The sequence below is a fragment of the Agelaius phoeniceus genome, chromosome 3 (genome assembly GCF_051311805.1).
Source record: "Agelaius phoeniceus isolate bAgePho1 chromosome 3, bAgePho1.hap1, whole genome shotgun sequence".
Lineage (NCBI taxonomy): Eukaryota > Metazoa > Chordata > Aves > Passeriformes > Icteridae > Agelaius > Agelaius phoeniceus.
Window position 1 is genome coordinate 65002399 of NC_135267.1, and position 13508 is coordinate 65015906.

The 13508-nt window shown below is 45.2% G+C and overlaps 1 protein-coding gene across 7 annotated transcripts in view; it reads left to right on the top strand.

Moving 5' to 3' along the window:
- The first annotated feature begins 471 nt into the window (after nt 1-471).
- Nucleotides 472-13508, top strand: part of NHSL1 (NHS like 1) — a 176493-nt gene continuing 163456 nt past the window's right edge. For 2 of the 7 annotated variants that reach the window (XM_077175478.1, XM_077175481.1), the window contains exon 1: nt 474-1418. In XM_077175478.1, coding sequence (XP_077031593.1) covers nt 1061-1418 — 358 coding nt within the window. In that variant the 5' untranslated portion in view covers nt 474-1060. Of the gene's footprint in view, nt 1419-13508 lie in introns of all 7 variants that reach the window. The other 5 variants (XM_077175471.1, XM_077175472.1, XM_077175473.1 and 2 more) reach the window with 3 other exon arrangements.

Genomic DNA, 13508 nt, shown 5'->3' on the forward strand with positions numbered 1-13508 from the left:
CACCAGGCTTACGTGCAGCGTTTGGTGCTGCCACACTCGCTGTCACGGCCCAGACTTTTCTTCTCCTACCTCGGTGTAAATCTTAGTAAAAATTAACCACAGAGAACGCGCCGTTCCCAGACAGGGTGCTCATCCTTCCCCACCTTGGAGCAGCACCCCTGGCCTGACCCGCAGCACGGCGGGGGAAAGGGCAGAGCCGAGACGCGTTCCCTGTCTTGCTTGGCCCCTTTGGCCGAGCAGAGGAGGCCGGGCGGGCTGGCTTCTCCCGGGGGAGTCCCGCTGGACCGAGCGCCGCGGGGCCGGGCCAGGAGCAGCTACCTTGGCTGCCCGGGAAGGGTGAGGCTCCAGTTCGGGGAGCCACAGGTAGGCGGCGGCCTCCTGCTTTTCCCAGGTTCGTGGAGGTTTTTTTCCCCCCTCCCTTCCCTCCTCCTCTTTTTCCAGCTCTCGCTTTCCGGGTTGGGAGTTTGGTGCGTTCAGAAAAGTGCCTGCAACGGCGCGGGGTTCCCCAGGTGGAGCTGGTCCGGGCTTTCTCTCCCCTCCTCCTCTGGCTGGCTTTCCTCCTTTGTGGCCGCATCCAGGGCGCTTCAGTCCCCCTCCCACGCTTCCTCTTTCCCTCCCTCCCCGCCTCATCTTTACTTCGGGGAGAGAAAGCCGGGCTCTTTCCTGTCTCCCGGCCGGCCCGGGCTCTCACCGCGCCCGCCGTGCGGCGGTGCTGCGCCCCGCTCCGCTCCCCCTCCTCTCCTCTCCCCTCCCTCCTCCCGGGGCCGCTCCCGCCTCCGGGGGCCACTCCCGCACATGGGCGCCGCTCGGGGCTCCCCCTGCGCCCAGGCGGCGGTGGCGGCTCCCCCCCAGCCCCGTAGCGCCTAGCCCGGCAGCCTCCCTCCCGCCCCGATTCATTTGTTGTTGTGCTGTTCTCTCTCTCTCTCCCTCCCTCTCCGCTCCCTGAACTTTTGTCACCGCGGCCGCTGCGCCGATGAAGACTTTTCGCGCCGGGGACGCCTAGCTCTCCCCCCACCCCTGCCGCTGCCGTGCCCCGCGCTGCTCCCCGTCCCCGGCCGCGATGCCGTTCCCCCTGCGGACCCTGGAGCCGCTGAAGCTGTGCAGGTTGGAAGAGGCCGGCGGGGATGGCGCGGAGCGGGGCGGCCCGGCTCCCGGGGACCACGCCGGGACGGCGGAGGGGGGCGGCGGGCGCCGCCGCGGCTCCGTGCCGCTCTTCGGGACGCTGGAGCAGGTCAGCTCGTACGCGCTAGTGTCGCTGCTGATGCAGCTCTCCGACCTCTCCCGCTGCGCCGGCGACATCTTCGGCGGGATCCTCAGCGAGGCGGACTCCCTGTGCCACCGCAACGCCCGGCTCCAGCGCCGCCTCGGCGCCCTGGAAGAGCTCCTCGCCCGCCTCGACCACCGCAAAGTCAAGATCCGTGAGTACCACCCTCGCCCGGCGCTGCGAGCTCGTTCGGGACGGTGGCGGGGCGGCTCGGGGAGCGGGAGGACCGCAGGAGGGCGGCCGCCCGGTGGCGGAGCTGTTGGCGCTGCAGGCTGGGCTCTAGTCTGTGATTTATTTGAAAATAGAAAGGAAAGAGGGACACCTAAGCATCCCCGTCTCTCTTTTCCCGTATTCGGGGGCGGCGGCCGCCTCCGGTCCCGCCGCGGCTCCTCCCGGGCCCCCCGGTGCCCACGGGCTGTAGCGCGGCGCTGCTCATCCCCCTCCGGGACACCCGGCCCCGGCTCCGGCCCGGGATGTCGGCGGCCCGAGCGGGAGGGGCGGTGTCAGCGTGCGGGACCGGCGGGCGCGGGTGCTCCCCGGCGCTTCTGTGCGGCCGAGCCCTCGCTCACCGGGGAGAGAACGTGGCCGGGGGCTGGCCGGGGGCGGGGGGCGCCAGCACCGGGAGCCGAGAGCGCTGCCATCCCGGGGGAGTTTGTTTATGTGCTTATGCCGGGTGTGCGCTAGACTTGGGATCAGCCGAGCTTCTGACAGTTCAGCCCACATGCCTGATTAATTCTTTTGTACGTTCGTGGAAAGACCTCAGTAAATAGAAACCTGGATGTATTTTGCAGCTGGGTTTTTGTCTCTCGGTTCTCTCGAGCTTCTGTTCTTTGTGCATAGCTGATTTAAAACTTTGAGATTTCAACTTCATACGGAGCCCAGGCAGCAAGATGCAGATTCGGCCTCGAATTCCTAAGTACTGGCAGCATGGGAGGCTGTTCTTGAGTTTCTTTCAGAGCCTGTAAAGTGGCCCTTAGAAGTGACTAATTGTACACCTACACAGAGGTATAGGAAAAGGTGGTTTGTTTGTTTGTTTTTTTCCTGAGCTTGGTCCAACTTTGGAGAAAGAACCCAGTAAAAATTGGCCTCTGGTACATGAAGTTTTGTTTATGCGAGACCAAGCTCCCCACAGACAATGTGGGAGATGGCTTGCAACATCAGCTTAGCTTTCTCAATGTGCTGGAAACAATCAGGAACCCAAAGAATTGTGTTGCAACTTCTGTGGCAGCTATAGAAGGTGTAAGCCCAGCCTAAATAGGGTTGTTGCTCAGAGACCACCGACAGTTTTCTTCTGACTGGAAGTAGAAAGCTTGCTTTCCATTTGGCACACTTATGAGCAAAATTGATAAGGAAATAAGCTAATTGATAATTTCAGAAATAAGATTTAAAGGGTATGAACCCTGTATGGATAACTTACCTGTTTCATTGCAGAAGTATTCCTTATGGTATACTGAGTATGTGATTTCTCTGGGGAAGCACACCTTCATCATCCATACCAAACCTTGTGGTTTTAAAGTGTGAGGCTAAAGTTTTGTGCTAACCAGTTTTACTTTTTTAGGTGCTTTATAACTGAATGATGAATAGAAGGAGAATTTCTTCCTCACCAGGACAAGTATAACCTTTCCTGCCAATATAGTTGTGTTAATTAGGAATGGTATGGTGCTGTCACACTTGGAATGCGAGTGTGTTATTACTGAGGATATACACCTGCAGTATAGTGGTGTATTAAATTGATTGCCTGATAGGAAGCAATATTTATTTATCTCAGTTTAAATAGAATGCTAATGATTACCATACACTGATGCAATGTCTATAAAGGCAAGGGTGAAATAAGGCTACTGCTGCACTGAAACCCTGAAATTCTAGGTGTCAGACTCTTACTGATTGTATTCTTTCTTAGTCATCCTTTTGCACAAATTATATATTCATTAATTGTTGATGTTGTTGTTACAGCTCAGTTTTTTGGGTTAAGCCTCTTATTGCTTTTAATTTGATGGTCTTTGCTCTTGTGATTGTATGCCCAAAACAAGATGCAGTTCTTATGTTTGGTTTTAAATTCTTTGCTGTGTGTCATGTCTTCTGTTCATTCAGTTTTGCTGTTTGCAATCTCATTGCTGCTGCTGCTGCTATATTCACTTTTCAAAGATCTCATTCATTTAAGTCTAAGAGAATTCACGATTATTTAGCTCTAATTTTTTTTGGTGTTTTGGTTGATTTGTTTTTTGTTGTTTTTTGGCTTGGGATTTTTTGGTTTTGTTTTGTTTGTAAAGGATGGTTATTTTATTTACCTGTTCAGTCAGTAGGAATTGATGTGTAGGCTGAGCATATTGACATGAAACTGTACATAAAGCCATGGCAATTCCTATAGGCTTTCTGGATACTGCAGTCTGCTCAAGGAGATCAGGTAGGATGCTCAGTTGCAGTTAGAGTCATGAACATCTCTGTAATATAAGCTGTCAAGACTTGTCTGCAAATTTAACCCTGTTCCTGACATTAAAGGGAACTATATGGAAAACAAGGAAAATGGTTTAATAATGCTGTCTTTGTTTGGGAACAACAGCAAGGGGGATTTTTCCTTCCAATTTTTGAAGCCTCACGGAGAAAGCTGTTTGCTGGTGCAGAATGTAAGAACAACAAGGATTGTAGAATTGCTTTCCCATTTACTAGGTTTTTACTAATCATAAACCTTTTCAGATATTGTAAACTACTGCACCTTTTGTGGTGCACAAGTAACACACAGGTGCAACGTGACATTGTGTCAGATGATTTCAGTAATTTGCTCTTGCATTCAGGATGAGGGGATAGGACACTGTACACCTGCTTTTCAAATCACTGGTAATTTCTACTTGAATAAATGGCTTTTGTTCTCTTTGTGGGGCCCAGACAATAATTTCCTCTTGCAACTGAAGGTCTCAGAACAACTTTTGAGATCTCAGCATGATGTTGTATGGGAAGGACCAGCAGAGGACTAGAAAACTTCAAATCTGGGTTACAATCACTTTTTGGGAAGTAGCTGCAAACTGGCAGCTGGTAGAAGATATGCAATGTGTGTCCATGGTGCTTGGGAAAGTACATACTTTGAAATTGTGGGTTTGTGGTTTTTTTTCTTTTTGCACTATCATAATTTTGTTTCAAAGTGAAGTTTACGTGCAGTACCCTTCAGATAAGAGGGGTCCATCAGTGTTTGTTCCTTGCTGAGCACGGGCAGGGGTGTGAGGGAGGGAAAGCAGGAAGAACAAAGCTCTTTGTCTTCACTCAGTCACTCTCTGCAGTCATTGACCGTGCTTGCTGCTCTGTCTCTACAGTGTCCTTGTGTGCCATATGCTCCTAGATCTAGATGTTAGAGTATGAATAGGTAAATGTGCATCAGATATCTCTGATGTTTCTCTTTGGTCACATACTCACTGGTATTTTGTAGGGAATGGATTAGTTCAAGGACATCCATTCACTGCTCCACATGGGAGAGAATTTTCTGATGTGGCAGACTGGTTGAGGATGTGCTGTGGTGCAGTAGCTGCTATGTCCTTGCAACCCCTACTAGGGATAAACTTCCCCATGTCTGGAATTCAGCCATGCCCTTCAGCTGGGAGGCCTCCTTTCCAAGGGTTTTGTACTGGTGTGCCACATGTACCTGGAGAGTTTCATTTCATGTCTGCTTCAGCGCTTTGAGGGCAGCTTTCAGGTGTATGTGGTCTTGGTGATGGCTAAATTTTCAGATTCATTAGAATGACTGAGTTTTCAGATTCACTAGAATGACTCTGCTTTCTCTGGTTCTGTTTAGTTCTCTTTAACTTTTTGTTTACAGTGGCAGAGAAGTTTCTTGCTCTATCCTCCCAGCTGACAAAATTGTGCTTGACATGATTTCAATACAAGGCTATTTTTAAGGCCAGTTAGTAAAAGGGTTTCCTGACATGTATTTGAGCTTTGCATAATGAGCAGGGTGTTGTGCCACTAGAAGGGACATCAAAATATGATGAGACATGGCCCTATGGGCTGATGACTGCTTTATAACTCATGGTGATGGGAGGCACTAATGGCTCAAGGTGCCTTATAAAATTCAAGTGTAGTATGCAGTACTTGTGACCTTAGTTCAGCTGCACCAGTCACATCTAGAGAATTAATTAGATTCAGTACATTTTTTAACAGTCTTTCATCAGGTTTTCATTAAGCTTATGTGTGTTGCTGTTTTGCATGATGTTTTGTCATATGTTTCCAGCATCCAGCTGCCACAATGTGTTTTACACCACAGGACTTGCCTAACAGCTTTTTATTTTCTAGCAGTGTGCATCTGTAGCTGTGACCTAGCATCAGGTGATGGAGTTTTTCATCACTTTTGGTTCTCAAATGTCAGGGTGGGTGAGGACAAGTGCCTCTTTGAAGTGATCAGAGCTCGTCAAAAGCATATAATGGCTGCAGAGAAATCTTGCATGAATTACAAGGCCAACTCTTGGGAAATGCTGTGGGGCCTTAGACAGTCATTGTTTTTGTAGGACATGAAGAAGGACATTTTTTCCATTAATATTTGTCTTCTGCCATCTGCTGTTATTTATGCAAAAAATATTATTGCTGTTCTTTTCTGTAAATCCCAATGGTTTGACAGACTGGAAGGCTGTTCCTTCCATCCTCTCTGCTATTTATTTTAAAGTCTTTCTGAAGAGATTATTTGAGAGAGATGCTGGGAGTTTAACCTAATGACAACTTCTGGTTCAGTGTCTCCACTGACAGGATGGGGTTTGGCCAGTTGCACCTCCTATTTTAACAAGGAGCCGATGTTGTGGGAGGGAGGAAATGCTACCTCCTAATTAGTGTTGCTTAAAATCCTTCAGTGTTTGATTTTAAAGGCACAGCATAATAATTTGATTTCAATGCACAATGTCTATACATATGTATGTTTTTGTTGGGTTTTTTTCCCCCTCCAAGTTTAAGGACATTACTGCAAGAGAGCTGGGGGCATGGGGAGTAAGGCTTTCTATTTGTCTGCATGATGGAAGGACAATCCAGTTTACACTTCATCTCCTGCTATTTTGTTTAGTAAGTATTTTCCACTCTTTGTGTGCAAGGCAGTGCTGGAGCACATTTCCTGCTTTAGCTGAACAGGAAGCTTTATTCAGCTTATTCCTAGGGAAACCCCTCCTCCATCCCAAGCCACCAAAAGTGAGCATTATTTGAGACAGTATCAGCAGTAGGCAGGAGATGAAGGGGCTGGCTGGCTTTCTATAGTTTCTGGTATAAGGACAGAGAATACAAGATATTCATCATCCTGCAGCAATAAGAAGAATCCTTCTTCAGAAAATTAGGGATAAAAAAAGTCAAACAACACACACCCCCACAAAAGAAAACAAAACACACCACAACCAAAATCCCCAGACTAACCACCAAAACCACAATGTGCTCATGAGAAAGCTTTGGTGAGAAAAGACAGGCTTTTAGGTGAAGAAAAGACAGGCTTTTAGGTGAAGAACTCTGTTCTAGCACTATTTGGGAGCTACAGTTCACCCATGATTACAGATGCTTGAGGTGGCTGCACTGTGGTACTTCTCTCTGCTGCTGTGCAATACGAAGATTCAACAGCAAAGTTCAACCATGTTAAACAGTTAATTCCTAAGTTCCCCCTGGGAAAGAAAAGAAGAAATTTTCTCTTTAACCCTGTTGTAATTATTCAGTTTGCTGCTCAGAAGCAATATAACTCTTGTTTTATTTAGCTAGTGCAGGACTAATTATCTGTGGAGATTCAACCTGATCCAAAGGAGATTTTGCTTGAAATAAGCAGGAAGAAAGTCTGAGTTAGAAAAAGATTTCCCATGGGGATGGTGGGCCAAGTCGTTGTCCTGCTGAGTGGCAAAGCTCCAGCTGAATTCAGTTTGATGAGGGTTTGGCTTGCTGTTCTGAAAACAGTTGACACTCTTTGGCTGAAATGTAGAGCTGCTTTGTACATGGCCCAGAACCTATTATACACCACCTACGAACATTTATTTCCGTGGAACTTATGAGTGGCTTGATCATTCAGGAAAACAGCGTTTAGGAGAGGTAGTTAATGAATTAAACATACTTGTATTTAGTTGTTTTCAATTAGGATCTATTTTGAAGGTTGCTAGATATTTTAGGATGCACTAAAATGTCCTCAGAAGTTTTTCTTCCTATTAGTATTGGCACGCTCTCATCTTGGTTGAGTGCAAGCTAGTAATCTTGGTCTTGTGGGCTTCTCTCTAAGCTAATATGAATCTCCTGCAGAAGAATATTTTTTTGGATGAGCCTATTAACAAACAGAGAACAACACAGTGGAGAGCCACTGAAATTCCTCAAACCCTCTATCCTGGAATTAAATCAGCTTCTAATCAACAGAAGGCGGGATCAGGCTTTCAAGGGAAGTTGGGAGCAGCTTATCCCACACATGCTTAGTGTTCCCTGCATCTTCCACTGAAGTGTTTGGTGCTGGCTGCCCTCAGCCATGGGGTACTTCATTTAATGTTGCCCAGGCCAGATTCACTGTGGTAATTCCTGGCCTTTTCCTTGGTTTCTGGGTGAAGGAGCAGCAATTTCCCTTTCCTTGTCTTCCTTTTTTTTCGCCTACATGCTCAAATAAATGATAAAATAAATGATGGCATGTTCTTTGCTTCCTGTTATCTGGAGCACTAGTGCAGCAGAAACAGAAAGGGGGATTGGGAAACAGAAGGAATTAAAAGACACACTGAAAGCTTGGCAATTATGCAAAGCCCCAGTTTCTTTTGTAGTCCTAAACTAGCTATCAGCAGGCGAGATCAAAGCTGTCCACCCTAACAGTTAACAAGATCAATTAAACATGCTAATTAAATGTTGTTCTTGGCTGTAGGTTGGATAGGAAACCTGCTGGTTGGATGGCAGTCTCCAGAAAGCCTGGATGTCATGCAACTTAAGAGACTAGAAAAAATATTTTGCTACCTGTGGGTTTAGCACAGATTAATGTGGGTGGACTTTGCAAGTTGTTTGTACTTATATCCTACCATATTTTAGTTGGGCAGGGCTGCTTCTGGCTCCAGGCTGTCATGGGTTTTTTCTCTTTGTCATTTGTAAATTACGGTGGTTTAAGTTAGGCTGTTTTTATTTATTTATTTATTGGCCTCTTGTCCTTTAATCAGCATTGTGCATATGAGATTTCATTGCCCTTCAAGAACTAGGAGTAGTTAGAGTATAAATGTTTAAGGCAAATGGGTGTGATTGAGCTTCGGGCACTCTGGAGGCAGGGTAATTACTCCTGCAGAGAGAAGCAGAACCCAGTAATTGCTTTGCTATCACTCTTCTGGTAGTTACCCTGTGGAAACCACTGGACTACACAGTTTTTAGGTTAAGACCTGATTAATTTTTTTAGTTCCTTCCTCTTATTTTCTCCTCCTCATTTTCTTTAGTTGTTTTGACTCCTATCTCACCCCAGGTGTGCTCTGAGCTGCCTCTGCCTGCTCTGAGATGTGACAGTCCCAGTGTCTGCTCTGCACCTCACCACCCATGTCACTTGTTAAAACTCAGCATTTCGCCTTCCTCAAATACAAATACAGGCCTCGGCAGGCCTGATAGTTGGTTGGGTCAGTGAGGAAGGAGGTGAGGAGACAGGAGGCAGAGACAGGGAAGGGTGAAGTTTGATGGAGCTTCTGGCTTTCTCCTGACAGCCCCCTCACCCCTCTACTTCACAACCCCTTGTTGTGAAGTAGTAAGGCCTTCCTGCCTGGGGTGGTGGCACAGTGGGTGTGGCACATAATAACTGAGTATGCCCCTTTCTTCATTTCTATTGCTTCCCTTCCAAACAGGTCCATTGCTCTGCTATAGGGTTATAGGTATAAAGCAAGCACAAAATCATTTACATCGTTACAGTGATGGAAGTGAGAATATCAAGGTATTACTTGAAATTAAAAAACCCTCAAAGGAACTGACTTTAATGTATGTCTGTGGCTGAGTTCTTACAACTTTCAAACTTAGAGGACATTTTAATGTTTCAGTAAGTTTAATTTCCCTAATGTGAGCAGCAGCTCTGTCTTAATTTGAAATTTGACATCTTGATAACAAGCAGATCTGTTTAGTTGATTGGACATTCCTTTTACTGTAATCGGGCTGTAGCCTAGCTAACCAAATTTTGATTAATCTAAGATTGTAATTTTTTAATTAACTTAGCTACTACTTTTCAGAGATTAGGACTAGAACAGCTGCCTCCTGAAGTATATTGGAACTATGGATGCTATCTGAAGAAGTGAGCCACTTTGTTTTTTCTGCTAGCACTAAATGAAAATGTTAATCATAATGGGAAAATGATAGCAATTTCAAGCATATTGAGTAATAGTGACAATGGTGGGATTTTTTTTCCCTGGTTGAGCAACCAATTGGAAAATAGAAACAAGACATTTCTGCAGTATGTTTTAAATGGTAATGTGTTATACTTGAATGTGCTTCTTTCTTCTTGGTCCTCCCAATTTTTTAAAAAAATTTTTTAGTGTCAAAACGCTGGCTACAGAAGAGCTCTCATCAGCTTTTAACTGGTGGAATAAATATTGCCACTCACTGGCTTATATACATTCCTTGTGTCTGGCTGTTACATTTGTAAAGTTTCTTTCTTCCTCAAACCCAAGATTTTGGGTTTGAGTAAGAAAGCAAGCCCAGTCTTTCTCCTTGCAAATGGGTATCTGTCTTTTGTTTTCTACTTTAGCAAGTTTTAGCTTTTGGCAGCAGATGGAGTTTGCTTACAGGAAGCTCAGCAGGATCCAAGATGAGTGCCTTGTGGGTTATCTCTAGTGGCACCTTTTGTTCCTGCTGCATGGAAGAGAAGAGCTCCCAAGCAAGTGGTGTTGGCTTTCCCTTCCTGTTCTGTATCTAGCTCATGGTGAGTAACTGAATCTGCTTGGAACGACTGAGAAACCAAGTGATGCTTGACTAATGTAGTATTATTAAAAGTTAAAAAAAAAATCAAAATGTTGTTACCCACATTGTCCTTAGAGACACTTAAAACATTTTGAAGTAGAAAAAAGAACCCAACTACCAGGAAATGGGAACAAGCTCTTACACAACTTTTCATTAACTGTGGTATTTGATCTTCAATTTAGAAGAAAGATAGCACAAGCAAAGCTTGATTGATAACACAGCAAAATCCATCACCCATTATTCTGGACATGATGCAAATAAAATCCTTACTACTCAAATTTTGAATTATTTTTCTTCCCTCCAATATTTGTGCTAGACACTGAAAAATATTTATTTGCAGAAGTCCAAGAACCCAAGAATTTCTGAAAATGATCACTCTGTAAGATTGAAGATATATGTTCACGTGTATGTGAACAATAATTAAGTACATGGTTATAGCCTCTTTTATACTATTTTGATTTGTAGTGTTGGAAACATGGAGGCCTTCTTATGTGAACGTTAAGATTTTTAAATATGAGAAAGAAATAAGTTTGTTCCAGATTTGTTGTGAGGAAGAAAGAATGAAAATACAGAAATGTTCATAAATACGTCTTGGTGTGTTAGTTTAGATGCAGTTTCCTAAAAGTTGTTCATTGAGCTATTTCCTTGTTCTATTAAAATAAGGGCAGGAGGTCACTATGTAGTTCCTCCTGCTAACTTTATTTTAATAATGTGTATGTGATTAGAAGATCAGGTATTTTAGGGTATAAGTATACTTACCATAAACTCATTCTGCATGGCTGAATGCATGCCGTAGGGAATGGCTATGGCAGGAAACAGAAGGGTGATAGTGGGGTTAGAACTGAAAGGTTTTGCACCAGCTGCATTCACGACCTTGTTGGGAGCCCAGATATGGGAAACTGGTACAGCAACTGATCTCCGTGGGGCCAACACCCTTCCTGCCATCTCTGGCTGCTGCCCTGGCACTGGGGAGCATGTGCAGTCCTGTTGGGCAGGCTGGGGCAGCCGAGCCCTGCAGGGAGCAGCCCTGTGGAGCGGGGCCCTGGCCCCGTGGGGCTGCAGCTGGGCTCAGCCCCACTTGTACAACGCCAGCCCAAGGTGGCTCTGCCTCTGCGCTTCGGAAATCACGGGTGGCATCCGAGGTGCAGGGTTTGCCTTGTCCTGGGGAGGCAAGCAAGATCATAACAAGGGTGGTTTCAACGTAAATACATGATTGCCGTTGATTTTGAAATTACTGTTGCTGTTATAATTGTATAATAATTACGAAATACATACAATTGTAATCTATAATCGTGATCTTTACCTTCAGGAAAGAAAGGGAAGCTGGAGAAAACGAGGCAAGTGTGCGTCAGTTCTCTTGCCCTGCCTTGTCTTGATGGTCAGTGGTAGGACAGGGCTGCCCTTCTCCAAATCTGCATGGAGAGGAGGGGGACTGTGCTCGCTTATCCTGGAAGGATAAATTAAAGGAAGATTAAATTGCAGTGTTGGCCTGTTTGCGATAACAAATTTCCTTAAAACATTGGGAAGCACTTACACAGCACAGCCACAGTGCAGATTGAAGTGAGATTTAGAAGGCTCTTTGCCCTGAAAGAGTCTAGTCATAACACATGAGTGAATCCAGAAGATGGTAATTTAGTTAAGTGTGGCTTAAAACGGTCTGTTTTGAAGAACCCAAAGTTTCACAACAGTTATGGGCTTTTTTGAGGTCTAGAGGAAGAGCAGGTAATTAGAAATCCACAGAGTGTTTGCCTGAGGTGAAGAATACCACAAAAACATACAGCTCTTGGTGCTTTTTAGTTTGTCATGTTACAAAAGCCTCTGTTTGTCCATATCTGTTACAGAGACATTGTGTCTACTGGATGGTAATGAAGACTAAAACCATCTGCAGTTCTTATTATCTTGCCTGCTCCCACTCATTGCTGAGTTTGGCTTGAATTCTGTAATTTGTGATGTCCCCTCTGAAGAGTGTGGTATGTAACATGGGAGGGGAGTGCTCTTCAAGGCGTGTTGTTTTGACCCTGCTGCTCTAACTGAGCACGTTTTCCTCTCCCACCTCTTTTCCCAACACATAAAATACAGTAGCTTTTTCTTTACAAAACATTTTTTTACTGTTAGTAACCTTGCTGACAAATCATGAAACTTGCTTCAGTCTGGAAATAGCTGCAGCTTGCAAAATGTAGGATGAAGAGTGAGTAATTTAGCATTGTACATAGAGATAATGTGCTGCAGGTTAACACATCAAATATTTAAACAATTTAAATGCATTGTGTAGTGCAACTGGTAGAAAAATGAATTAGGTCATGATAGACAAAAGCTTGTCTTCTTTTGAGCTCCTGTCAGCTTGGCATGTTTGTGCTCCACTGGTTTTATCACTAGTTATGTCTATGCACATATGGTATTTCTAATTTAGATTAGTATTAGTGGCTTGTAAAAATATGAATAAAGTTAATCCCGAAGACAAATGAAAGCATGGGCATATCTCTGGAACTTTGAATTTATTAGGGAGACTATCTCAGATTTTAATAAAAACAGCCAATTGGAAAAATGACTGACAAAAGACAGATAGCACCAAATAGCAAGTACAGGTAGGAACACTGTATGTGAACACTGAAGAGAGCAGTGTCACTCACTGTCAGCCTGAAAGTTGTGCATGGTCATGGTTAGCACAAGAGCACAGCCTCCACTTACAAGATGTTATAAAAGATACTTTAACTGTGTGCCATGTGTGTATTACCTTTATCCCCCTGCCTTGGTGGCCGTTGTTGAAGCTGAGACAGTGAGTTTGAATGGAATGAAACTTTTCAAGGGAGAGTTCTTGAGGCTGCTTGAGTGGTCACCAAAGGTTGTGTCTTGAGAGCATTGCAACCAAATGAGTAAACCTATAGTGTTCCCATGGGTCCGTGTGTTGAGCTAATCCAGATCCCTCTGGATGGCATCCTGCCCCTCAGGCGTGTCAACCACACCACTCAGCTTGGTGTCTGTCACCTGCAAAGTTGCTGAGGGTGCATTGATCCCTTCATCTTTGTCACTGATGGCATTAAACAGGACTGGTCCCAGTATGGGACTGGTCTCTTGTCACCAGTCTCCATCTGGACACTGAGTTATTGGTCACTACCTGCTGTCTGTGGCCACCTAATCCAGCCCCCTACTCAGGACAGGCTGAGTGGGAGCCAGGTGCTGAGGGCTGCGTGCATTTGGGTTTTGAATATCTCCAAGGGTGGAGCAATCACAACTCTCATAGTAAAACTGTTTTCCATATGTTTAAATGGAGTTTGATGCATTACAGTTTGTTCTCATTGCCTCTTGCCAAAGTATTGTAACCATGAACACGGATAACTCCTTACTGGAAGGCTGTCCTAGAGAG